The sequence below is a fragment of the Mauremys reevesii genome, linkage group 9, assembly GCF_016161935.1.
Source record: "Mauremys reevesii isolate NIE-2019 linkage group 9, ASM1616193v1, whole genome shotgun sequence".
NCBI lineage: Eukaryota > Metazoa > Chordata > Testudines > Geoemydidae > Mauremys > Mauremys reevesii.
In genome coordinates, this window is record NC_052631.1 from 38,652,445 (window position 1) to 38,677,521 (window position 25,077).

Here is a 25,077-nt window from a genome sequence, read left to right on the forward strand (position 1 = left end):
GAGCCAGGCGATGCGCCACATCGTGACCCCTGTCGCTAAGGTCCGTGCCCCTGAGTCTGCCGCGTCGAGGCCGGCTGTAATGGAGGAGCGAGAGGATCGCCTCCCTTCTTCCAACATTGTGGTGAAGTCCTGGCGGGATGTGGACGGCAGGAGGTCAGTGAACTTGGCCAGGGACGTGAGTATGTCGAACACGTATCTGGCCAGGAGGACCTGTTGGTTACCGATCCTCATCTGCAGGCCCCCTGCTGAATAGACCTTTCGTCCGAGAAGGTCCATCTGCCGTGCCTCTTTCGCCTTTGGGGCGGCGGCCGGCTGGCCGTTACGCTCCCTATCGTTAACGGACTGTACCACCAGGGAGTCCGGAGTTGGATGCACATACAAGTACTCATATCCCGTGGGAGGGACTGAGTACTTTCTTTCCACGCCCCTGGCTGTGGGGGGCACAGAAGCGGGCGTTTGCCAAATGGTGGTAGCGTTCCTCTGGACCGTGCGTACAAAAGGTAACGCAACCCGGACTGGCAAGTCCGACCCCACCACGTTCATGATGGGGTCCTCGTCCTCCTTTACCTCCTCGACAGGGAGGTCCATGGCCGTCGCCACACGGCGGAGTAGGTCCTGATGTGCCTTCGCATCAACGGGGGGCGGCTCCCTTGACGCCGCGCCGGCCACAGCCTCATCGGGAGAGGATGAGGAAGATAACTCCTGAACGACCTCAGCCGAAGAGGGGTCCACTGCGTGGTGGGCTGGGGGTCCGGAGGGGCCGTCTGGCGCCACCGGAACGGCTGGTGGTGGGGATGGCGGTGGTCGAGATATCGACGCCTCTGGGACAGTGCGGTGGGCCCCTGGAGGCCTCGGCGGAACAGGCACAGCGTCCGACTCGTATTGTGCCCATGGGACCCAAAAACCCCACTGCTGGGCCCCGCTAGGCTGGGGTGGTGGCGTCGGAGGCGGGAGGCCATAGGCTTCTGCGCCGGAAGCAAGCGACTCAGGGCGGGAAGGCCAGGGAGGTGCCAAGGAAGGTCCAGGGCATACCGCCGAGGGATGCTCTTCCCGTCGGCGCCGGGAAGGCGACCTCGCTCGACTGTCTCCACGGTACCGGGAGCTCGACCGGTGCCGGGAGCTCGACCGGTGCCGGGGGCTGGTCCGGTGCCGGGAGCTCGACCGGGAGTAAGATCTCCGATGTCGAGACCGACCATGGTCATCGCGGTGCCGGGAGCTCGACCGGTGCCGGGAGCTCAACCGAGAGCGCGAACTGCGACGCCTGGAGCGTCCGCGGGAGTCGCGGCGCCGGGAACGGTGCCGGGACTGAGACCGTCGGTGCCGAGCTGGTGGCGACCTCGATCTGGTGCGACGTCGGGAGTGCGACCGGTACCGCGAAGCGGAGCGGTACCGGGACTTCGACCGACGGGCTGACTGCGATCGGTGCCGCGATGGAGTGCGGTGCCGGGAACGCGATCGGCGGGACGGCAAGCTGTCGACGGTGCGGGAACGAGACCGGGACCGTGTCCGATGTCCACGCCTTGATTCCAGAGAGGGTGGCCGGACCATTGCTGCCGGTTTGCCTCTGGAGACGACAGCCCGCGCCGGCGGTGCCGGGGGCCGGAGGCCTGGAGCCTCTATGAGCTGTATCAGCTCTCGCGCGGAGGTAAATATCTCCGGCGTCGATGGCAGCCGAGGCTCGACCACGGGCAGCGCCGGACTCGACGGCCCTTGCGGCGCCGGAGTCACAGGTGCAGTGCACTGTTTGTGCAGAGGCACCACAGGGGCTGCAGGCTGCGGAGTCGCCTTGGCGGAGTCCTGAACGCGAGCCTGAGCCAGAGCCTTCGCCAGTCGTTGTTTCCTGGCGGGCGAGAGCGAGCGGTGCCGAGTCTTCGCAACCGCTTTCTTCGCCGGCGGTACCGCAGTCGGTGCCGGCGGTATGTCCTGCACGGGAGGCGCGAAGCGCGGGGCGGTGCCGGTGGTTGGAGGGACGCCTCCATGAGGATCTGTTTCAAGCGGCTATCTCGATCCTTGCGGGTCCGCGGCTTGAATTTTAAACAGATCTGGCACTTGTCAGTCCTGTGCCCTTCGCCCAAGCAGCGGAGACACGCGTCGTGCGGGTCTCCTACAGGCATCGGTTTCTGGCACACCGTGCAGGGCTTAAAGCCCGGTGCTTTGGGCATGAGCCCGCACCGGCTAAGGCAAAAAAAAGGGGGAACCCCCCTTTTTTAGCCTATCTATCTAACACTAACTATTGCTAACTTAACAACTATAACTAACTATGCTAACTATGTACAACAATGAACTAGAGAAAGCTAGGGACGTGAAGAGCTATCAAGCACTCCACAGTTCCAACTGCCGTCACGGGCGGTAAGAAGGAACTGAGGAGCGGACGGGCCGGCTGAGGTATATATTTAGCGCCATAGCGGCACCACTCCAGGGGGCGCCAGCCGGCCTGCCGGGGTTGCTAGGGAAAAAAGTTCCGGGAAGCCGTGCACGCGCGGCGCACACACCTAACTGGAATGCATTGGAGCAATCACTCGAAGAAGAAGCACAAATAGCCATGGGTGTATTCTGCTTGCCAAGAAAAGCTGTGCAGATACTACTAAATGCTTAGAGGCTCTTTCTAATTTCAAAAACTATGACCATGTGAATGCCTAGGGCCAGGGAGATAGGATAGTTATTATGGGTAGATTTTTCAAATTGTCTAAGTGATGTAGGATTCTGAAAATGGGTCTTACAGGCACTTTTGAAAATGTTACCCTATGTCTCTATATTCGTCTCCAAATAAAGTGAAACTTACTGCACAGACATCTATGAACAACATACAATGTTTGGGTTTCTGGGTGAATCTCTAGTAATTGTCAGTGGCAGTTGGTCTTCAGGATGTAAACATCCAGTTCTTATGTAATTATAAAGTGAACAATAATTTCCAGCGTAGCTGAATATGAGTTGCAAGTAAAATGCTCCCTGTACATACCTGCAAAACCTACAATAAGGGCCACTTTTAAGACGCAAGCCCCTGCCTTGCACTTTAAAATATCCCTGGGGTTTCCAGTACTGTACAATTTCATCCAGACCAACTTTCTACTTGACAACTGATTTTTGCTAGCTCCTTGGGTGGTCCCTTAAGACAGGACACCGTAGAGTGTAAAAGCCTAGAGGGATCCATCAGGATGAAAGATGCTATTTATCCATAATTTCTAATTATCCATCTCTATGAAATGTAAACAAACCTGAAAATGCTCAGCAGAAGTTTGCAGGATGCTGCCTGCACTACACATGCATATTAACACCACATGAAATAATCATTGATTCAGAAGAATGATGTATTGTAGATATTAATGTAGTGACTGGAATTAACTGCAGAAAACTGACAGCATCTGCACTAACAGAACAGGCAATTCCTAAAATGACAGCATTAATTCACTGTTGACGTGCCTAACAGATTGTATTTAATTGCACTACTCCAAAATCTATTGCCAAGGCTGACTATAGAGAAGAGGTGGCTATTTCTTTTTGATTTGTTGGAAGTGCTCTAGAAGCTATAAAATCTAAAAGGTCCAGGTGGCATTTCAATGAGTGATGCAATGGTCAGAGCAGGTCACCAGGAGCTGGATTCTTGGTTCAACATCTGGCCCTGTCATTTACATTGGGAAAGTCTCTTAACATCTGTGTCTCAATTTACTCACTGTAAAATAGGTACAATACTGCACACCTACCTCAGGGTTGGGGACGGGGGATCATGAATTGCTTTGGCAGGTTCCAGTCAAGCATGATACTAAGTTACCTTCTATCTTCATTGTCTTTAATGGGGGTTGAAGGCACTCATCAGCAACACATGAATGACCCCTAAGGATAAAGTATTATTAGGTTTCCGTTGCCTTAAAAGACAGTCTAAGCAATTCCTCACAACCTTTGAGTGTGCAGCTCTGGATGTTAACTATAGAAGAGGCCAAGCAGTGTCAAGGTCATTTCCAAGGCAATGGCTGAAGTGTCCTGACACTGGCTATGCAACACACAACAGTGTGTCATATCTTAGCCCCTTTAAAAGTGATCACAGCAAACACAAAGTGGATGGCTCCTTTTATGGCATGAAGGGGAAAAGGAGAAGAGATCAAAACACAACTGAAAAATAGCACCCCCCCCCAAAAGTGACAGTGTTTGTGTTCTAGCACATACCACAGAACTTAATTTATTTTGTAATTTACTACTTTAAAGAGTGGGATTGAGCACATGGGAAAACAAAGCCCTCTCTTTACCCACAGCCCAGAGACAATATGGCAATCCAAGCTTCCTCACACCGCCCCTGCAGCTTTAATCTTGTTCTGAAAGAACAACTTTTTTGGCTGAGAGAGGGTTCACACTCTCACTTCATTCAGTTCTTAGCTGCTCTGTTGATACTGCTGATTCACCTCACATAGCTACCAAGAGCCACCAGCTGGTAACTGCCGTATGATACCAACAACCTGGGCTTGGTTCAGTATGGAAAGCTAAATGCACTACTTCCCGTTACCAATGCCTTGAGCCCTCCAGTTCCTTCTTTGTGTCTTAGTTTTTAATAGTGCAGTGTGACAATCTGCTTTCTTCCCCACCCCAAACAGCTGACACATATACACACTTGGTGATTCTTTATCTGGTACCTTTGCTGCCTGTAGCAGTTATTATGTAGCACCAGCCCTTGATGCTGGGTTACTGGAACAGGCTTGGCAATCCCTCACATTTCCTGAGAACTCTTTCCCCTCCAGAGTCCACCATGACCTACGTGGGCAAGCAGCTGGGGCTAGAGACACCAAGCTGAGCTCTCTTCAGCCTCCTCTAGTTCTCTCCTCAGAGCTCTACTAACCCTTTTTCAGTTAGTCCCCCATTCCAGGCAAGTCTATCCAGGTCTTCTGTCTGCCCTCCAACTCCCTTACCATTCCCAGATCTCCCTCTCTCTCTCGAGAGCCACTCTCCCACTATCACCTTGGTCAATCCTCTGCTAAAGCTCTGCCCCCTCTGGTGATGTCACTGCTGGTGATGTCACCAGCCTCAGCAGTTCTTTCACAGAGTGTATTGATAGAACATGTCTTGTGTGAAATTCAATTACTCGTGTTCTGTAATCCTCTTGACGGCACAGCAATTGGTACGTTACTGCCAGTTTGTTAATTGGTAGTTCAGTTTGAGAGACAAACAGTGTGCTAAAAAATAAGTTGGTTTGCAGGACAGGCAAATAACCATCCCTTTCCATTTATTACACTGTCACCATATCTCCTGCTAACACAACCTCTGCATTTAATCCATCACCAGAAAGCAATAGCTGAGAAATAGATGCAGAAGATTGGATACCATCATGAATCTGCCATTCGGTGTCTGCCCTACTCATCCCAATGTTTTTTGAGCAATATCTCCTAGACGTAGGGACTAACACTAGAGCTGTGCAAAAGGAAGGACTTTTTCCCCCCAAGCCCTTATGCAAAAGATATGTAAGTTAGATATGTAAGTTATGCAGTTTCACATGGAAAAATTAAAATGTCCATGGGCTGTTTTTCACATCAAATCACGCAAAAATTAGTTTTGTACAACAGGAAGCCAACACAAAGGGGTTCCCTATCTGTACATATGCAAACATATAGCATTTATTTTTCTGTTAGGATTTCTCACCTTCCCATATCCGTGCCCATTTTCACAGTCTTACTTCTCTGTATTTGCACAGTGCAGATTCCCTCTGCCTGCTGCCCCATTTCTCATCCTCGCATTTCATCATTAGGTTTTGCCTCAAGCTCTCCTGAATGCAAAGCCGATTATGCTAGGGTTCAATCCAATCCAGTCTCCAAGTGGGTTTAAAATATGGGAAAGGAAGTTCACCCATTCTAGTATCCATAGTCATTTCACAAATGTATAAAAGGGAAGAATGGGAAATAACCCGCTCTGTTTCTGCCATGGAAATGCAAGAAGAGTATGAGTTTGAGAATCACTCAACACTCACAACCCCAGCTGTAGTCAATGGGAATGGTAGGTGAACTCAGCACCCCTGAACCAGGACCTAAGTTTTATTTAAACCAACAGGATGATTTCAGGATAGCAAGATTATTTTTTTTAAGCTTTGTTGTAAAATATCAGCTGTTTTTATTTCTATGCTGTCCATTTGATTAAACCCGTAGCCATTCAGTCAAGCTTTCCCGGCTTGTGTATCTAATCTAATCTAGTCATCCAGGTAGCAAAATGATGATTGTGTACCAAATATAAATCCATTCTCAACTGTCAATTGGACAATAAATGATGCAAAACTGTTAAACCTAGTCATGAATGAAATGTAATGGCTTGCCTGGCTCATCATTTCATCTCCTTAGAAGGGTCAGCGGTGTGAACGCAACCAAGCCATGCTATGGCCTTTGCTTTAGCCCCTTAAGTGCTGGGAGGTGCGGCGGGTCTTTCAGTGCTGGATGTACAATACCCCTTTGTGCACAAACATTCCATCACTTTGAATGGATGTTCAAAATGGAAGAAAGTGATGCTGGGACATAGGCATATTCTACCAACAGTAAAGAGTTTTGTGAGTGCTGGGGTTGGTAAGTCTCATTTTACTTACAAACCTTAAAATAATATTGCCTGCTGAACTTGCTGCACAGTTCAGTTAGCACAATTACTTCCACACCAGAGGGCCTGATCTAACTCCTAATGACTTCCATGGGAATTGGGTCAGACCCTAAAAGCCTGTGGCTTCAAAAAGGTGACAAACTGATTTTCTTGAACTGTGCAATTTTCTTCTAATCAGCTGCATTTTTTCATTTTAGTGCCTCTGCTCACTCCCTCTCTGTCCAGGTCAGATGGCTGAGGTGACTATCCTGACATCAAGCTAGCTTTACGGCTCTAGAACCCACGTCTCTAGGAATATATTAAGGTTAATGTACCATATAAACATTAATTATGCCTCCCAACTCCCCTGTGAGGAAGCAGAGGACTAGTATTATTATATATACTAACAGGTTTTAAACTAATTTAATCTGGGATGTATAAAATATGCCTGTGTGCAGAGTTTAAAAGATCAAGACCAGGTTGAGGATTAACTGTTTAAATATTTAAATGATAGCCTTACAAACCAAGCAGAAGAGTTACACCTCTTCCCACTAGAGATGAACTTGAGTCAAAGTCTGGATCAAGAATCTTATCCAAACCCAAATTCCCCCAGAGTTCAAGGTTATCCAGATTCAGTGATGCATTTTTGCCCATTATAGAGTTAGGCACAAGTCCTGAAGTATGGATCCAGAATTGGGTATCAACTTCAAATCTCAGAGGGCTCAGTTCATCTGTTCCATTTGGGCTTCTCTTTGTATTTTTGACATAAAGGAAACTTAGCCATCTTGGTTTATAGAGCACCGTTTCTCCAGTAGATCCAGGTTCTAAGGTGCTTTTCAGAGTAAACAATGGAAAACATGAGAGTGGCACATTCACTGGCATTCTTTACAGACAGGCTAGTGAAAGAATGCGTATGGAGACCGAACCATTGTTCCAGATTAGCACTGAGGCATTTTTGTGGGTCATGTGGGGAAGCTTGTGATGCTGGTGTCTAGTAACAGAAAGCTTCAGTACACAGAGTTGTCATGCCTGTTCTTCTCATGAACCCCAATTTTATGCTGCTTCTCTTCCTCTCACCCACAAACAGCCCTAATTCTCTCTCTTTTTCAGTAATGCAAGTTTGTTTACAATGCTGCAAAGATACTAGTTTTAGTCTGAATTCTGGAAAAGTTCCAGTAGTAGCAAAACCCTTAAATGAATTTCCTGTAAGTTTAAAATACTTGAAACCATTAAAGATGCAGTGAACTGGTTTTCTCCATAAGGAGAGAAAAAAAAAAGCACTTAGCTTTTAAGCTTGACATAACCTTTACTTCTCTATAAAAATCATTCATACAGCACCATAACAGAGTATCTTAGAACAGCAACACATGGAAATGGTTAAATACCTCCCCCACCCTTTATTTATTTACCCTAATGCATGCACATAGCCACAGTGGTACAAACTGAGATGCCAAAAATGCTGGAAACAAAAAACAGACTATTAAGACCCTTGCCCTCTTTTTCATTATTTCTTAGCATTTTGCTATGTCCTAGTCATGCAATTCTCTTCTTACACATTTCTTTTGGCCTTTATATAAAGCTGAAGGGTCAAATTACACCTCCATTTATATAGAATGCCCCAGGTCCTTTTCATGATGCTCTTCAAATCCATTGGCACTCAACCCACATTTTGAGTAATCAACATTAGTTCAGCTCATGCCTTTGTAGTAATTAAAGATACCAGGCTGAGTGTTTTGAGGCAATGAGCTCTAAGTGCTGCTCTGTCGCCATTCTTTGACCTTCTTAAAGAGGTCATTTTATTAAGAGTGTTGGTGCCCATTATTTTCTTGTCTGAAACTATGTTGCCTTAGATAAATGAGTTGCTGCGGGTATTTCTTCTTCCATCAATATCCTGTGCAGCCACACAAGGCCAGCAGTGAGAGAAAAAGCGGCATCAAAATGGAGTTTGAGGGCGGAGAGGAAGCTGTGGGTGAAGAGGGCTGTCGGGAAACGAAGAAACGTTACTCATCAGTAACAGAGGTTCAAGTTGCGTCTGATCATTGACACTCATTGAAGTGGCACCCCCGTTGCCTTGGGCATGGAAGCCTTTCCCAAAGCAGTGTCTGTGGGGGCTGCACACCTGTACCCTCTACTGAGGCAAGTGTTCCAGGCCTCAGTCTATCTAAGGAAGTGCAGCTGTTTACCTTCTCCGCCACAGGCTCTTCCATAGAGCCCCTTTTACAGTTTTCTTCCAGTTTTGCATCTAGTTTAGGTGCTATGTTTAAGGAAAATGTTTCTCTTGTTTACAATCAATTGCAGAACTTTGAGCCTTCATGGGTTTGTCTCACACTGAGACCACTCTGACTGGCGAATCCCTCAAAAGGCACAGACTGAGACTCTAGAGGGCTGGGAACCCATAAGGGGCCTATAACAGCTGCTGTCAGCACTCACAATCACTCACACAGGCTACATTATCAGCCCCGACTTCTCCTTGGGTACTCAATTCCAAGCAGGGCTCACGTGCAAGGTCTGTGATATCTGTTCTCTGTGAACAGGACCAAGAAGCCCATGGAACCTTCTATCTTGGCTACACTTCATGCAGAGGCCTGGAGAATAGCACCAAAAACTAATTCCATAGACCCGTGGGCCTGCCACCTCCACATTTACCTGTGACATTTTACCTCCTGACATGAGGAATCCATTCTTGTACCCACCACAACACACGGCACTGACACCACCCCATAGAGCCATCACATCTCAGAGCAGACTCTTCCTGTGAAGAGAAAGCGAAAGAGTAAACTCTGCTGTGGTATCCATGACACACCTAATAAAAGGAAGAAACACGGACACTTTTCTCAAGATGATCCTCTGGAACAGACCTCTCTGGTGCACCTGGACACAGCAAAGGGTGCAATGCTGCTAGAGGGTGCATATGTGCAAGGAGCACCAATCTCACGATTGAAAATGGACAGGGATCTGCGATGGGCAGTGCTTACTGGTAGTGCTGCATAGGGGTTTAGCAGCTGAGTCACAACTCTGTCCTGTCTCTAGCATCCACTGCTGGTGGTCACTCCCGGCACTGTGACGATCTCCTTTCTGGTAGTATGTGACTTGGCCGCCAGACACATTGACTGTTGAGTCAGCCCCCTTCCAGGGGGTTAACAGAATGCAACAAAATATATATCTAAGGTTTCCCACAAAAGAAAGTCTTCAACTCATATCCAGGCCTCTGTGGGCTGCACGACTTGCCTCAGGGTTTACAATGTCTCTATCCCCCCCGTTAGCTCCAGGGAGAAGGGGTTTGTACCCTTTCACAGGAAAGGGGTTGGTAAGGAAGCCTCGGCCTTCCCTCTCCACTGGGTTCTGGCCCAGGAGCCTATGACAGGCAGCATTATCAAACACCGAGGAGTGCTTCAGGGCTGTCTCTCTGGGCCACTCCCTACCACTAGCCCTCCCAATCCAAAAGCCTCACAAATGGTTCACCAGAAGATGGAGTGACTGGTTCCCTAGTCCTAGGGAAAGACTAGTCCCTCCCCCTTGTGGTAGCACTGCTTGTAGACCTCCGTCCCTACAGCCAGGACTCCAGCTAAGGAGTGCCAAGATAGGTCTCTCCCCCTACCCTACCTGCTCCCCTTCTGAGCTGCTGGCTATCAAGCTCAGCAGATATGGTGGGGAAGAGTCACTTGGGCCCGAAACTGCTCCTTAACGCCTATTCCAGTGTGGGGTTTATATACCCCATTACAGGCCTCAAACAACAGCAGCTTATCAGCCTGAAGAAGTTATTGCAGCAGCCCTTTGTAGAGTGACTTAGGGAGTGCAATGCCTACTTTAGACAAGCTGGTCATTTTCAATAAGTTTAAAAAAAAGGTTGTTTAAAATGAGCTAAATCTCTCAACTTGATGCATTCTGTACCCTTCCCAACCCACCAGAAGAACAATTTAAATTTGCCCCATATACAGAGGTACAGGAACCTTTTCTGTGAGTACACACTCCTAATGCAACATAAAAGACCCAAGATTTATACCTTTATTTCTCTTTAAGACCTTACAGTGTGTTTACTAGCCCCTACTCAGAAACAGTTTTAAGGAGGCAGAAAAAAATTAAATAATGCAGTGACAGTGAAAATTATCAATGAAGCAAACAACAGCTTGCAAGATAAATTTTAAAAGCTGGGTATAGTAAAGAAAAGTAAGAATTATATTGAACTCATAGCACACACAAGTGTACAAATATTCCCCAAAACTTTATTTATAGAAACTTATTCAAATTCAGCATTTGAAAACAAGACAGAGAGACTGGAATGCTGATCAAGTTAGAGAACCTGATGTTCAGTTACATTTTCTTTGATTAACTAGCACCATTAAGTCACAAACCACAAACTAAATCATAATTATTTCTAGACATGTAAAAAACTCCACCATTATAAAATGCAATACTCTAGTAATGAAAATCTTTTTCAAACATTTGTATTAAAAATTGGATCTGCATTAACTACTTGTAAGAGATTAAAGTAGTTTAAAAATGGAGTTTTCATACCTACTATGGTGGATCAAGGTAAATCATCCATAAAAGCTAGTTTGTTCCTAAGTCTGTTTATCCTGATCAAGGGAAAGCATGTACAAAATCAGCTTTTCACAGCCCTTTGCAAAGCAAGCAGGTAAGAAAAATGTAGTGTGCTATACATACACACAATACAGTATGTACCAGACTCATCTTATAAAATAACATCTTCCTAGTCTATAAAAATACTAGTTGGACTACAAAATTTCTGAGCGTTTAGTCAAGCTGTCTTTCTGCCTCAAACAGCCACTACATCAGACTGAAACACATCGGTTTGTACCACAGTCTATCAGCATGAATACAATTACTAATAGGAAAGATCCAAAAATTCTGCCATTAGACTGACTGATTTATTATTCTAATTTTCCCCTCACATTTATCTGTAATATTAGTATTTACTTATCTGTTTCTAGTGACAGTCACACACCCTTAACATTTCTGTATTGTGTTCAAACTATTTATGAAAGTGCTGAAAGTGCAATCAAAGAAGAGAAGTTTATATCCATTCATCCAGCATACCTACCTGAGGGACAAGTTTTCAGAAGGCTGTGTGCAAAATAAACACGCATACATTTGCACATGCTCAAAACACATGCGTGTATTTCTGCCAACGTGTCCCCTAATATTTCTGGCAAAGGGAAGAATGTTCCTGTCACAGGATTTCTTTAGCAAGACTATACTACAGATGGTTGGAATTCATAAATACTTTTGATCCAGTGTGCTCGTTATGTATTAAAACTATCGTGATAACATGGTGGAAAAAAACCATTTTGTTTATAAATGGTAACTTGCAGTGTCCAAATACTGCCCTGGAATACAGAGGAACCCAACCTATACTCAAACTTTTTCAAGCAATGTCCAGTTTACAGTAGCACACTTAATTTATCAATTAATTACAGATAATTTAGCAAATGTGTTCATACGCATACTAAAATAACCTAGCAAATTATTTTCTACTCCAGAACATCTAGAATGTCTTCTGATGAAAATACAACTGTATTAAAATCTGTTTCAAGCAATATTTTGTACTTTAATGTACAAGAATTTGAAAACCCAAAAGGTGAACTCCACCCCCTCCACCAATACAGACACACAGACCTTGTGTCAACACATAAATTAACATTTCTTCTTCTCCTCAACACCCCCCTTTAAAATGGTCTCCTGCGACATGCATCAAAATAATTAGTGCTATTAAAAACTGAAAACATGCCCCTTTTGACAAAATGAACAAACTTTTCCAGAGGACACATGGGCTTGCTGGAATGCATGTTATGCTCCCGGCAAAACAAGGTCTGGAATGTGACATCAAACCCATTATATAGGATGCGGATGAAGTGTTCTCTGGGTTTTTTCCCATCCTGCCACAATTCAAAGACTAATCTGGCTGCAAATCTTGGAAACCTGGCTTCTGTAATGCCCAAGGCACTGAGAACAGGTGATAAGGTTACATCGTGAGCTGAGAAAAGGACAAATAATTCTTCTTTCTTGCCTTCTGCAATGCGCTGCATCCGGTTAACAGTCTGATTAAGGAGAGGATGAACAGCCAGTAGAGCATACCAGAAGTAAAATTTCTTTTCTTGTCTCTCTCTCTCATCCTCTAATTGGTGTGTCTTAATTACCTTAAAGTGTTCAATGTCAATGCAGCCATTTTTAGTACAAGGGAAACTGACATTGTGGCAAAAAAGGCACAACATAGAATCTATTGGGTTAGAAGCTCTTAATTGCCTAGTGGGAATGCCTACTATTTTTGCCATATCCACATATGTTCTCTCCAAATGGCTGTTTTTCACCCTTAAGCTATACTGGCGGCGTTGCTCCTCTTCTAGGTAATGGTTTCTCATTGGGCAATCACAGCTTCCAGAACAAAAAATAGTGCTCCACTGATGTTTTATGTTAATTTTCTTCCAATCAAAATCTGGAAGGAAAGTATACAGAAGTGCTAGCCCACTCTGCAGGGTTCGACTTTTTCCTGTTGTCTCCAAGTAGAGATGCTTTGCTGTCCAATCACTTGATAGCAGTTTATGTTTCTTTATATAAATTTCCCGTAATAGCTGTCCATTATGTAAGTGCTGTACAACACCTAGGAGAGATTTAAAAAATCCTGTTACCAGTGTTCGGATAAACGGGTTATGGGAAATGTCTAGAACTTTGATATTTTTGGGAAATGACAATTAGCAGTTTTCTAACATGCACAAATTAGTTAAAAAATGTTGATCTTACCCAGGAATCAAATTTCACTTAAGCTTGGCTATTATCCAGGAAGATTTCACAAAGTGTATATATATACACATATACACACACACACACACACACACATTTCTAAATCTGAAATATAGGTTAGCTCTGTATACTCTTCAGTGTAGATAAACAGCTAGTTCTATAACCTTTAATAATAAAGCAGCTCATTCATGAGTAGTACTGGGTATAGAACTTTAAAATAATTGAACAGGAAAGCTAGTCTGATGATCTATGAAAAATACTCTGTGGTTTATAAAATGGATCCACATTCAGAGATTAACTCAGTTTCCAGGAGAAATCTGTTAACACAGTGCTGCTTGCACAGATAAACAGCCCTTAAGAAGTACATACCACAAACCTGGAATGGGTTAGGGGAGCGTAAACTGGCATACAGACTCTCAAACTAGGGAAAGGAAATCTAGTCCCAACTACCAGCCTCTTCCCATTCTTTCTTCAGAGCTTGCTTTATTTCCAGAACCAAAATTCAAATCAACTCATACTACAGAATAACACCCTCCACATCTCAGGCCTTTACAGCTTCACATGGCTGGGAAGGGAGAAGTCCCACCCTTCCCCTACAGTAGGCTCCTTTGCAACAGACTCCCCTTTCCTTTTACAACCCTGTCCAGCGCAGTCAACTGATGGGCGAGATTCCAGTTACTTTTGCATGCCAGAGCACCTTTACATGTTGTCACAGTGAGCGTCAGCTCTGGATACTAACTGACCCATACAGCCGATGTACGAGTCCTGGGATGGGGTAAAGTTAGAGTCCCTCAACCTTCTGGAACCTGTCAGATCCCATCGATCACCTTGGAGTGGATCACTGAAACAATAGCTAGTTGGCCAGTCCATGCTGAGAGTGTAATCATAACTTCTCCAAACCCATTCCTAGCACTAGATCCAGATTGTGGCCAGCTAGATTTGTAAACCAGCTGGGGCTGTAAACAGCCCTGTGGCTGTCACCATAGCCATAAATTCCAGAGTCAAATCAAAAGAATCCTCCTCCTCAGGGGTATCAGTCACTGAGTGACATTGGTCTCAGCCCTTGCAGTACCACCCCTCTTGAGGAATCTGCAAAGCTATCCCAGGATTTCTGCAGATTCCTCAAGAGGGGTGGTATTGCAGGGGCTGAGGTATTTGGGGAAGAGATAGAATTAAGGTATAATGATGTTATGGGGCAGGAATGAAGAATGTGCAGGTGGTCCACAGTGTACTCCTGGGGGAATTTTGTGCCACGGCGCAATGTGGAATTTTGAAGAAATTAATGTGCGTGCAGAATTTCCCTTTTTCCCCACAGAAATGAGCTGCAGAGATGTTGGATGCCACTAGAAGCCGCTGGACCTGGCAGAGCCCAGCTCCCAAATAGAAGGCAAGGCTGGGGGAAGGGGGCGGGAACTGGAGGGTTCCCAGCAGTTGCAGTTCCCAGCATGTCTTGCAGTAAAGAGACAGGAGCACACAGGAAACTCTGTGCAAGCCTGGGACCCAGCATCAGGCTGTTTCTTCCTCTGGATCCCTGGGCTCTGGGAGGATAGGGTCTGTGAGTGTCTGATCCGGAGTAGGGGGAGGCAGCTGGCCACTGGGGAGTGGGGTAGGGCTAGGGGTTGTGAGTGTCTGGGCTTTGGGGGGTGGGGAGGGACAGCTAGGCCTCTGGGGGCAGTGGGGGTCTGAGTGCCTGCGCTGGGGAGAGGCCCCTGGCTGGGCTCTGGGGGGGAAGGGGGCAGAGAAACAGGAACTGGGTTGACATAGGAATTTCTTTAATTCTCTACTTCTGAGGGAATTTTTGTGTGTCTGTATTGTGACAGACATACTTGCTGAGAGGTATTTTGAAATAAATTACCAAAATAATTGAAACTGGTGCGATTATGTAGTGTTATTTTGACAAATGCGTAGAATTTTTACTTTTTAGGCACCGAATTCCCCCAGGAGTAACAGTGGATATGAATGGTTCAGTATTGTTTTAAATATTGTAAAGGGAGTCCAGAGTACGGAGGTGTGTGCTGCTAGTGTGTTTTTTAGAAAGCAAAATAAATCCATATACTGAGGTATGAAATCTGACAACAGTAAAACTAATTCCTTGCTCACAACCACATTTCAACCCAACTGTGTTATGACTCCTTTCCCTAGGTTTACAGATAGGGATTTTTGTTTGTTTGTTTTATAAGGGCTTTTGTTAATTTTGGAGGAAAATATTTGGACAGCAAATAAAAATAAATGTACAAACAGGGATTGTAGCTTATACACAACAGGTGCTATATGTTGACCAGAATTGATAATACACATAAAATACACAAATACATTTGAGGACCTGAGTCCAACATGTTTTCATATATCATATGATATATACACTTCATTTTTATTATAATAGTGAGGATAATGTATCTGTTTGACCTAAACTGTAACACGGTTTTACAAACAGGAAATGCATGATGGTGTAATATAAAGGTTTTATCAGAATAAATGAGGGACAGAATGTTACTCACAAGAAGTGAAGCCATGACAGAGTTATGCAAATAATCCCCATTTGCTACCAATGAAAGTTATATACCACATAACAAAGCCATCATGTGTCCTTTGCATGCCATATTTTAGAGCCAAACTAGTTCAGGAATGTTTTAGAATTGTTAAACAATTTATTGGAATTTCTTTTTAATCCCATCATCTGTAAAATTCGGCTCCCTTCATATCAACTTAATCCAATTGAACAGAACTCAGAGCAAGAAAGAAAAATAAACTCATACATTAAAAGCCCCTCATATAATCTAAAAAAGTGTTTCCATTTCCATACCGACAAGTGCCACAATTTGTCCTCTGCTCTCTCAGGATCTCCCTGGGCTAGAAGCAGCAACTTCATCACAGGGGAAAATTGGCAATTAAATCTTGCCAATCATGTCTAAATTTGATGGATCATAAGATATTGAACTGTAAGCCTGCTACCAACTCAGCATTAATTATTCTTCCTGGATGTTGGACTAATGTACATTTTTAGGGGGTGAAGAATGGAATTCCATGTTTGGGAGAGGAGGGAAAAGGAAATAAGGTTGATTTTTTTTTTTTAAATGGCAACTGTTTGCCGTTCTGCGGTTTAACATGTTAGAACTAGTCTCAACAGTGATGCATTAGTAGGCTGAATGTAGGCAAGGTATATGACACTATCATGACTGTGTGTGGTATATGCAGCTTTTGACATGGCCATATCTCATCTACACTGGGATTGGAAACAAAGTTAGCTGGCAGAATCATTTTTCAACATGGTTCTACTTAATACACACTGAATTCCTATCTAAACAGGGCCACAGATCCTTGGAAGTGGACTATGTTTTGTTGGGGACCGAGAAGGTGGTACAGGAACTTACCTGTCTGTGTAAGTTCTCCCATTTCACACAAAGAATGACTGGGGTAACGAGGCAGGCTGCTCAGGGTGCCATCCATTTGGGCTTCAGAGCCTTGAGACATATGCCTAACAAAAGCTTCAAGCTGAGGGTGAGACGGCTTCCTGAAGAGGTAAACCAAAACATGAACACTCCCGTAAGTGCATGCAAAAATAGCTCAGAAAAGTGAAGAGTTCTAATTAGGGTCACTTCACGTAATCTCATGACAAGGAAATATTTCCTGTTGAGAAAACAGCTGCTCTTGGTCAGGGGTTTCCTTTAAAAAATCCAGCCACATAGCTGTGCACTGATATTAAAGAACTGGTGAGGACAAAATAAAGGACTTTAATGTGTCCGAATGTCCAAGGAGAATATCAAAAATTCAATAAAAGTTAATATTCTTCAGTTTAGTAACTTTTGTGGTTACTTGTACCAATCTCATTATAACAATATTGGGAAAAATCCCTTGTGTGGAGGGATTTTTTTTCAGAACCAGAAAGACTACTCCATTTCAACAGCATCGTCTGTAGCCACACGACCTTGGTTTGTGATTTTGTCAGGTCTGATAATCTAAACAGGGCTGAACGGGTCAGTATTTAGATGAGAGATCTTCAGGGAATTCTTAGGTACTATAGTGCAGGAAGTGCTGTTGGCAATGCAGTAAGTCATACTTTTCTCTGAGTCCATTTCTACTCGGTTTCTTAAAGGGCACTGTGCCATTGCTGGAACTGTCTTTAAATGAGAAGTAAAAGCAACTTCCTAACTTCTCCTGGCCATTAAAAACACCATGCTCCTTTTTGTAAGAGTAGAAGAATTATTCCACATGACCTGGCCAAATTAATGGATAATTCATGGGTAACTACCCACCTGCAAATTCACATTCAGCTTTAACTGAATAAGATATTCCTTGTATCAAATAGTATAGTGTTAATCTGTAACCACTTGCAAGAGTGTTTATAAAAAACTATTCTTGTACATACTTACATGACCTTACAGCTAAATTTTCATTTATATTGTAGTGGCACCCAAAAAGACTAATTGAAATAGGCCCTTTGCGTCAGGCACAGTACAGACATGAGATGACATGCATCTTAATACTCTTGAGCTGACCATTATGGATGAGGCCAAAAGAAACCAAGCAGTGTCATAGTAAGATTGAGGGGAAATATTCACAGAATACTCAGTATTTTACCCAGGCAGGCAAACAGACAACAAACATCAAATATTCTCCATAATCTCTCTCTAATCTCTGTCTAGCAGCAGAGTTTGAGAGTGAGTTAGTTCATATAAATTGTGAGTGTTAGTGGCAATATCTAAATTACATATTTACAATTTAATAGAGTGACTAAAAGTCATTTTTTATGATCAATTATCCCTGCAAAGATACCCTGATGCCCTGATTTATATACATGCAGTATGTATTTCACTACTAATAAAACTTTGCACTTCCAAGCCTTTCAAAGTGCTTTACCACCATTAACGAAACATTCATCAATTTCCCTCTGAGACAAGTAGTTTCATTTTACAGGTAGAAAAGCTGAGCAGCACAAAGCTTAAGTAAGTTGCCCCTGGACATGCAGTCATAACATGGACAACGATCAATATTTAAACATTACACCAACGAATAACATTCTTTCAACAAATAATTTCAGTTATGTGAAAAGTAAATATTTGGCTTTCCTGATACTACGAACAAGAAACACAGCTTAGCTCTGAAGTAGTCATGTCTTGGCTGTTGCTCCATTTCAAACTTTTGCAATGTCCTGGAATACAGAGCACACCTAGGAACTCACAGTGGCACTAAAATCTCTCATGCATTGCAGCTTCCGAGGTGTCCTTGGCACTGTGGCATGTAACTAATGGACAGCTCTATGAGAATGAAACAGAGGGGCAGCAGTATGGAGCAAGGAGGTTGATAGATACTGGCTTTTCCTTCTCATCAGTGAAGATGGCTGTAACAGAAAGATGGCTAACCCCATCCTAAAGTTACACCCCATCAGGAGGTGATGGCTACTCCACAGCTGTTCTTTTGGCCTTTCACTGAGACGGCTGGGGAAGTAGTGTGTTTATTTTAAGAAATTAAAACAAGTACACATGCAGTAACAGCAACTGACTGCAAACATTCTCTTATCATACAAGCGTCATGGCTACAACTGTCATGGATATAAGCAAAACGTATCTGAAATTAACACAATAACCGAGAGTTCAAATTAATGGAAGATGTGTCTAAATCCCCTACACTGCTTTGAAAATCTCAACCAAAGTGATTCCATACCACAATCTGAACTCTTATATTATTGCTGTTGGTGGATTACTTAAGGGGGTATTTGAAGATTAAGCAAGATAATAATAAGGGGAAAAAATGAGGAGAGAAGCAAAGGAATAGATTGATTTTTCTGTGTATGGGTGGGAACTTAAAAATGTATGTTCAAATTCATGATAGGACTATATCACATACATACACGTTAAGTCATATATTTAACGCATGCAGAAATTAAAAATATGAAACACACACAAGCTTTGAAAATCATAACAATGGTGTGTCTGCATTCTCATATTCCATTACATACAAGACACACTTCTAAAAGGTATCTAGTCCAGTGTCATTGTATTTCCCCCCTTTTCCCTCCAACTCCTACCCCCCATCCCTATCCCAACTATTCCAGCTCTAGACAGCTTACTTAACCATGGAAATCCAAGACTGTTGACATCTCGATATGGCGTTTAGCCATCAATATCAGATATAGCCACCTATTTCTTAATATTGCTTAGAAATAATTAATTTGACTGGGATTTTGGTTTTAAGCAGAACTGACTTTGACTTTATAAAGAGAAATTCTTAAAGGGTCTCTAGTTCTTTTATGAAAAAGTTTATATAGAACTATTAAAAAAAAAGACACACACCTACACCCTACTGACTTTACAAAACTATACAAAACTTTACAAAACTATACAAAACTGATATAAAACTTATGTCTACAAACTTTATGCTTTTCTCTGAAAGTTTATCTGAACCACTAGAGGGTGCCACAATGCCATCTGAATAAAAGCATTCTGAAACAAGAAATCTGGCATCAGATTTTCTCAATATAAAGGCAACAGTGCTCACATGGGATCTTCCTAGATGCATAGTTCCAAGGGAGCAGATGTCTTTTGTTAATAAGAATGTATCTAGCATGAAGATACACTAATTGCATTAGCTCTCAGGCAAATCAGTTCACTCAATTGGGATCAAAATGCCCCTTTCTTTTTTGTCTGCAGTCTTAAATAGATTCCCAAAACCACAGTGTTTATTATATTTTTCTTTATAAAGGGATTAGAAAAAAGTTGTTTGTACTTTACTGTAACTATGTAAGTGGAAAATCACAAGCAGTGACAAATTGTGAGAAAAGAAAAAGGGCATAAAGAAAGGAAAGTTTAAGTTTTACAGTATTAATACAGTTTGGAAGGAAAACAAATTAATTTATGGGATTTTAGCCAATCCCACACTGTTTCCAGATTTTGGGAATTTTTATGTAGGTCAAATGAAGTGCAATGTTAGGAAAGTACAGGCCATAAAAAGTTTCCTTTATTTCTAGATCACTTCGGGTTTCCTATTATAGCAACTTTGGCCATGTACCACAAAGCTTAATTCTGTTCTAAATATGGAATTTAACTAACCCTACAAAAAGTTTAGTGCATTTGACATGTCTCAGGAATAAGAATCTAAAATGAAAGAAATACATTTAAAGAAAATTATTTTGTATGTAATCCTTCTGCCAACAGGTTTGTATAAAATTTGAAGGCTAGAACATTATGACTTTTTTTTTTTTTTTGGCTAACCAAAAGCAAGCCTAAAACCTTTGTGGTCTTTTAATAAACTTTAGCCTGCATAAACTGCCATTTGTAATTTTCTCCCAGCAATGCTCCCCTTCAATGAAATTTCTAGCTCTTTTGTTAAGCTCTTCAAACAACACAATAGTGAGACAAATTGCAAGAGCTGCTCTACTACTTGCTCTGCTGCTTCTGTTATATCACCAATAATTCTAGTGCAGGGTTTCTCAAACAAGGGTTGCCGCTTGTGTAGGGAAAGCCCCTGGTGATCGTAACTCCCACTGGCCACAGATTGCTGCTCCGGGCCAATGGGAGCTGCTGAAAGTGGCGGCCAGTAAGTCCCTTGGCCCGCGCCGCTTCCAGCAGCTCCGATTGGTGCGGAGCAGCGATCCACGGCCAGTGGGAGCCGCGATCGGCAGGACAGGTGGATGGGGCAGGTAAACACACCGGCCCTGCCCGCCGGGGGCTTTCCCTACACAAGCGGCGACCCCTATTTGAGAAACCCTGTTCTAGTGGACTAAAACTGTCACTGGTGAAACTGCTGGGAATTATTTGAGGGAAGGAAAAGAAACCACATAGCAGATATCTCTCAAATCATTGTTACTGGTACAATGAAGAAGGGAGTGATACACATAATACTAGGACAGAACAACTAATATCCAGGACTTAATAGCAACCTTTGAATATCAATGAATTACAAAACATGAAACAGATACATTAAGTTATTTAATTTCTAAGTTTCTTTTAACATACAGACGCCCTCCGACTTACGCAAGCATTCCGTTCTGGAATGCCTTGCGTAACTCAAATTTTGTGTCAGTTGGAAACATATACTTGACAATTATGCAAAAAAAGAAAACCAAAAAAAATCCAGCCAACTCCTATTTCTAGCTTACACAAATCCACGCTTATGGAAAAAGTTGTGTAAGTTGGGTTTGTGTAACCCGGGGGGGGGAGGGGGAGGGGCATCTGTACAAGCATACACCCACAGAAATCAGTACAGAAGCTTATGTTATTGGATTCCCTATTCTGAAAGCTGGATTTCAGACCTGGAAACCTTTCTGGTTGCTTCCAATAATTTCAGAAAAGTGGAGAAGCAATCCAGACATGCTAGAGTTTTTTTGCCAAAATGGGACATTTCAAACTAAAATGTGTTTCTGCCTTCTAGCCTTATTGTAAAACTCCAGTATGAAACAAACAAACAAAAAGTATTCTAGTGGTTTTACTGTGGCAAGTTTCTATATAAGAGCAAACAGAATTCTGCAAGTGGTGTTGAAAAGCAATCCTTGCAGTAGTATTTAAACTAGTAGTTGACAAATTCCTTTTTCTGCAAAGATTTTTTTATTTAGACTACCAATCTTACTGTTGAATCTGCCAATTTACTGATGCTGCAGGAGACGGAGTATCTAGGCAACACTGCTAAGACTGCTGGGACTGCTTCTGAGCAGGAAGCAAAGAAAATGACTCAGTTGTGTAGCTGAAAAGATTAAGCCCTCAGAGAAATGTGTAAAATTTAATTTCCATAACATCACAAAAGACTGAAAGTGCAATGAAAGGGATTCATTGTGTAATTTGACTGACTTCTTTATTATTATAGCAGCAGCATTACAAACAGCAGTTGGGGAATCTGGAGTTAATATCCCATCTATTTCAAATCAATTCAGTCCAAAATTTGTTTTTAAATGGTCAGCAAGTACATTGTGAGATTCATCAGCTGTTACCATCTAACTTTATCTGATCATGAACATCTATTTTCTGGTTATTAGTTGAATGATTTTTAATTAAGTTTTTATTTCTGTAAAATAAAATGATTACCTGTAACAAAATACAAGAATTTATTTCCCTTTAACAATAACACGTACTTGCTTTTTTCATGTGACTTCCTGTTATCAATGCACTGGGGTTAGATACAGATCTATATTGGGATAACAAAAACCATTTGCCAGTTTCATTTTCTGGCTTTCATGCATTATTAGCACCAATGTGGAAGAATTTTTAAATCCAAACATTCTTTTTTTTTAAAGTCTTTAAAAGCATTTATATTAGATCTTCTAGAATCCTTTTTAGAAAAAAAGAAATGTATGCCAAAACTATGACAGTGTTCTGTTCATGTTATATTGCTATGCACTAAGAAAAGTATTTTGTGGAACTACATGAAAAGGAACCATATATGCACCAATGCCAAAAACTTAGACTCATCCTGACATGAAATTGTCCTTGTTTCTGTTGGATTACAGTAACTCCACATTTAATGTTGTTCCGCTTAACGTTGTTTCACTGTTACGTCCCTGCTCAATTAGGTAACTTGATCATTTAAAGTTGTGCAATGCTCCCTTATAACGTCATTTGGCTGCCTGCTTGTAAGATTCTGTGGCAGAGCAGTGACTTTACAAGGGAGCATTGCACAAGTTCCGCTTCTCCGCCTCCTCCCCATCCCTCCCAGCACTTCCCCCACCTTTAAACAGCTGTTTGGCGGCACTTAGAACTTCCTAGGAGGGAGGGGCAGGAGCGGGGAAGCACCATGTCTCTGCTCCTTCCCATCCCTCCCTGAAAGTCCTAAACGCCGCCAAACAGCTACTTAGTGGCGCTTAGGATTTTCTGGGAGGGAGGGGAAGGAGTGGAGACGCGGGGCTTCTCCGCTTCTCGCCCTCCCTCCCAGCACTTGTTTCACTTAAAGTTGCATTTTTTCAGGAACATAACTACAACGTTAAGTGAGGAGTTATTAACCCTAAGCTGCAACACATACAGAACCAAGAGGAGCCATGTTGTAGAATTTGGGTCCAGTTTTCCATGGAGTACATAGTGGTGTGTGTATCTGTATGACACACATGAACAAATGGGTTTAGGTATATAGATGTTTTTCCCACATGCACGAAATGTGATTTATGCATAAAAGGTCATGTTAAGTCCTCAACAAGCTGGACATACATTCTGCAGCAAGGCCCCTTGCTTCTGTGACACTCTGTAACAGCAGCTTGGAAATTCTGCTGCACTTATTTAAAGTTTTTAAAATGGAGGTTTTTACTGACTCTGGGAACTCAAATTAGTACAAGGAAATTGTCAGGGAATTAGCTGGAGCTTTTGCCACTGAGAAACGTATAGCTCTTGGTACACCAAAAGGCCTGGGAGGCCATTCAGGATCATACAGTAAAATCATTAAGCTGGATATGTTCATTCAAATGTTGAGCATAAAAACAGAACATCAACTCAAGACTTCAGAGTTAAAACAGGGAGATGGATATGGACAGTTCATGCACCTCAGACCTACTGTTTGAGGCTAACTCGGGAAAACAACACTGTCAAAGCACCCAATTTACATCTGGAAGATTTTCTTTTCACCCATCATCGAGAGAACCTTTTTTGATTATTAATTCAAATCACATTCTGTGCCACAATTGTATTCTTGCTATAAGTAGGCTGCTTATTTTAAACTATTCTTTTACCACATAATGTGGACTAAACTGAGTAGAAAGTTCTTTTTGTTTTGTTTTCTTTCTAATAAACGTGACTACTTATGACATTTGTCAAACCACTATGCTCCATATGTCTGTTTTAGTGAGGTTAAAAGAAAAGATAGCTGTTTTAGTGAGGTTAAAAGAAAAGATAGATATTGAAATTCACAAGTCATTTGAGATTAAACTTCCATGAAAACTATAGGGTCAAACTGAGTAGTAAAATGATGGAGTACAGCATTTATTAGTGAAACTGACATTAAAATCTTATCTTGACAAGAAAATACATGTTTATTTTTTAATAATTTAAATATTTGTAAATATTCATAAATAGAATAAATAATGCAAGATGCTAAAGACAAACAGAAGACAAGCTGTCAGACTATGATTAAAGGAAAACTGTGCTGTAATATGATATTTTAATCATCGTGTCCAATTACTCAGTCACATGTTTAAAAATGTGTCTCAAATATAGCAAGAAGGAAAAGTTAAATGAATAGTTAATCAAATAGGAAGCTGCCAATTTGACAGATTAAAGATGTACACTAAAATGCAGTGGGGTGCACACTCTCTGTTAAATCTTTCTCTGGCAAGGTGCTGTGTTCCCAGCACAGGAATCTGTGCTCTGAAAGACATCTGCACGCCTCAGGAGACAATCTGTGGAAGTATGTGAGGATACCCAGGAAAAGGGATTCCTCATCTCCACATGTCCACAAGAAAGTGGAACTTGCTGAAGGAATATGAGCAAATTTCCCATTCTGTGTACTGACTGGAATTACTGAAGTTGGGCTAGAGCCAGACAGACGTGCTCCAGAAGATGAGAAGTGGACAGGCTCTTTCATCCTATGAACACTGAGCATCAGAAACCAGATCACACCACTGGTTTACTGAAGTGAGACAGTGTCTGCTGTCTGGTTTATATCTGAGATCTCCCTCAACAGCTCCTACTGATCTGTCAAGCCTTTGGTCACACATGGCTCAGATCCTTCTCCCTCTCACTCCTGGGGGGAATTCTGTACCATAATTAATGAGCTGTGGATATTTTTAATATTTTGCACAGAAAAAAGCTTCTGCGGGAAATTTATTGCAGTTCCGCCTTTTGCTCAGCAGAGGGTGCTGTGGCGATAGAA

At 42.7% G+C, this 25,077-nt stretch overlaps 1 protein-coding gene across 10 annotated transcripts in view; it reads right to left on the bottom strand.

Annotated features, from left to right (window-relative positions):
- Window positions 1-10,701: 10,701 nt before the first annotated feature.
- Window positions 10,702-25,077, bottom strand: part of PXYLP1 (2-phosphoxylose phosphatase 1) — a 132,401-nt gene continuing 118,025 nt past the window's right edge. For 9 of the 10 annotated variants that reach the window (XM_039489323.1, XM_039489326.1, XM_039489328.1 and 6 more), the window contains 2 exons: window positions 16,668-16,807; window positions 10,704-13,156 (listed from right to left, as the gene is read on the bottom strand). In XM_039489323.1, the coding sequence (XP_039345257.1) occupies window positions 12,225-13,156; window positions 16,668-16,807 (1,072 nt within the window). In that variant the 3' untranslated portion in view covers window positions 10,704-12,224. Of the gene's footprint in view, window positions 13,157-16,667; window positions 16,808-25,077 lie in introns of all 10 variants that reach the window. The other variant, XM_039489333.1, reaches the window with a different exon arrangement.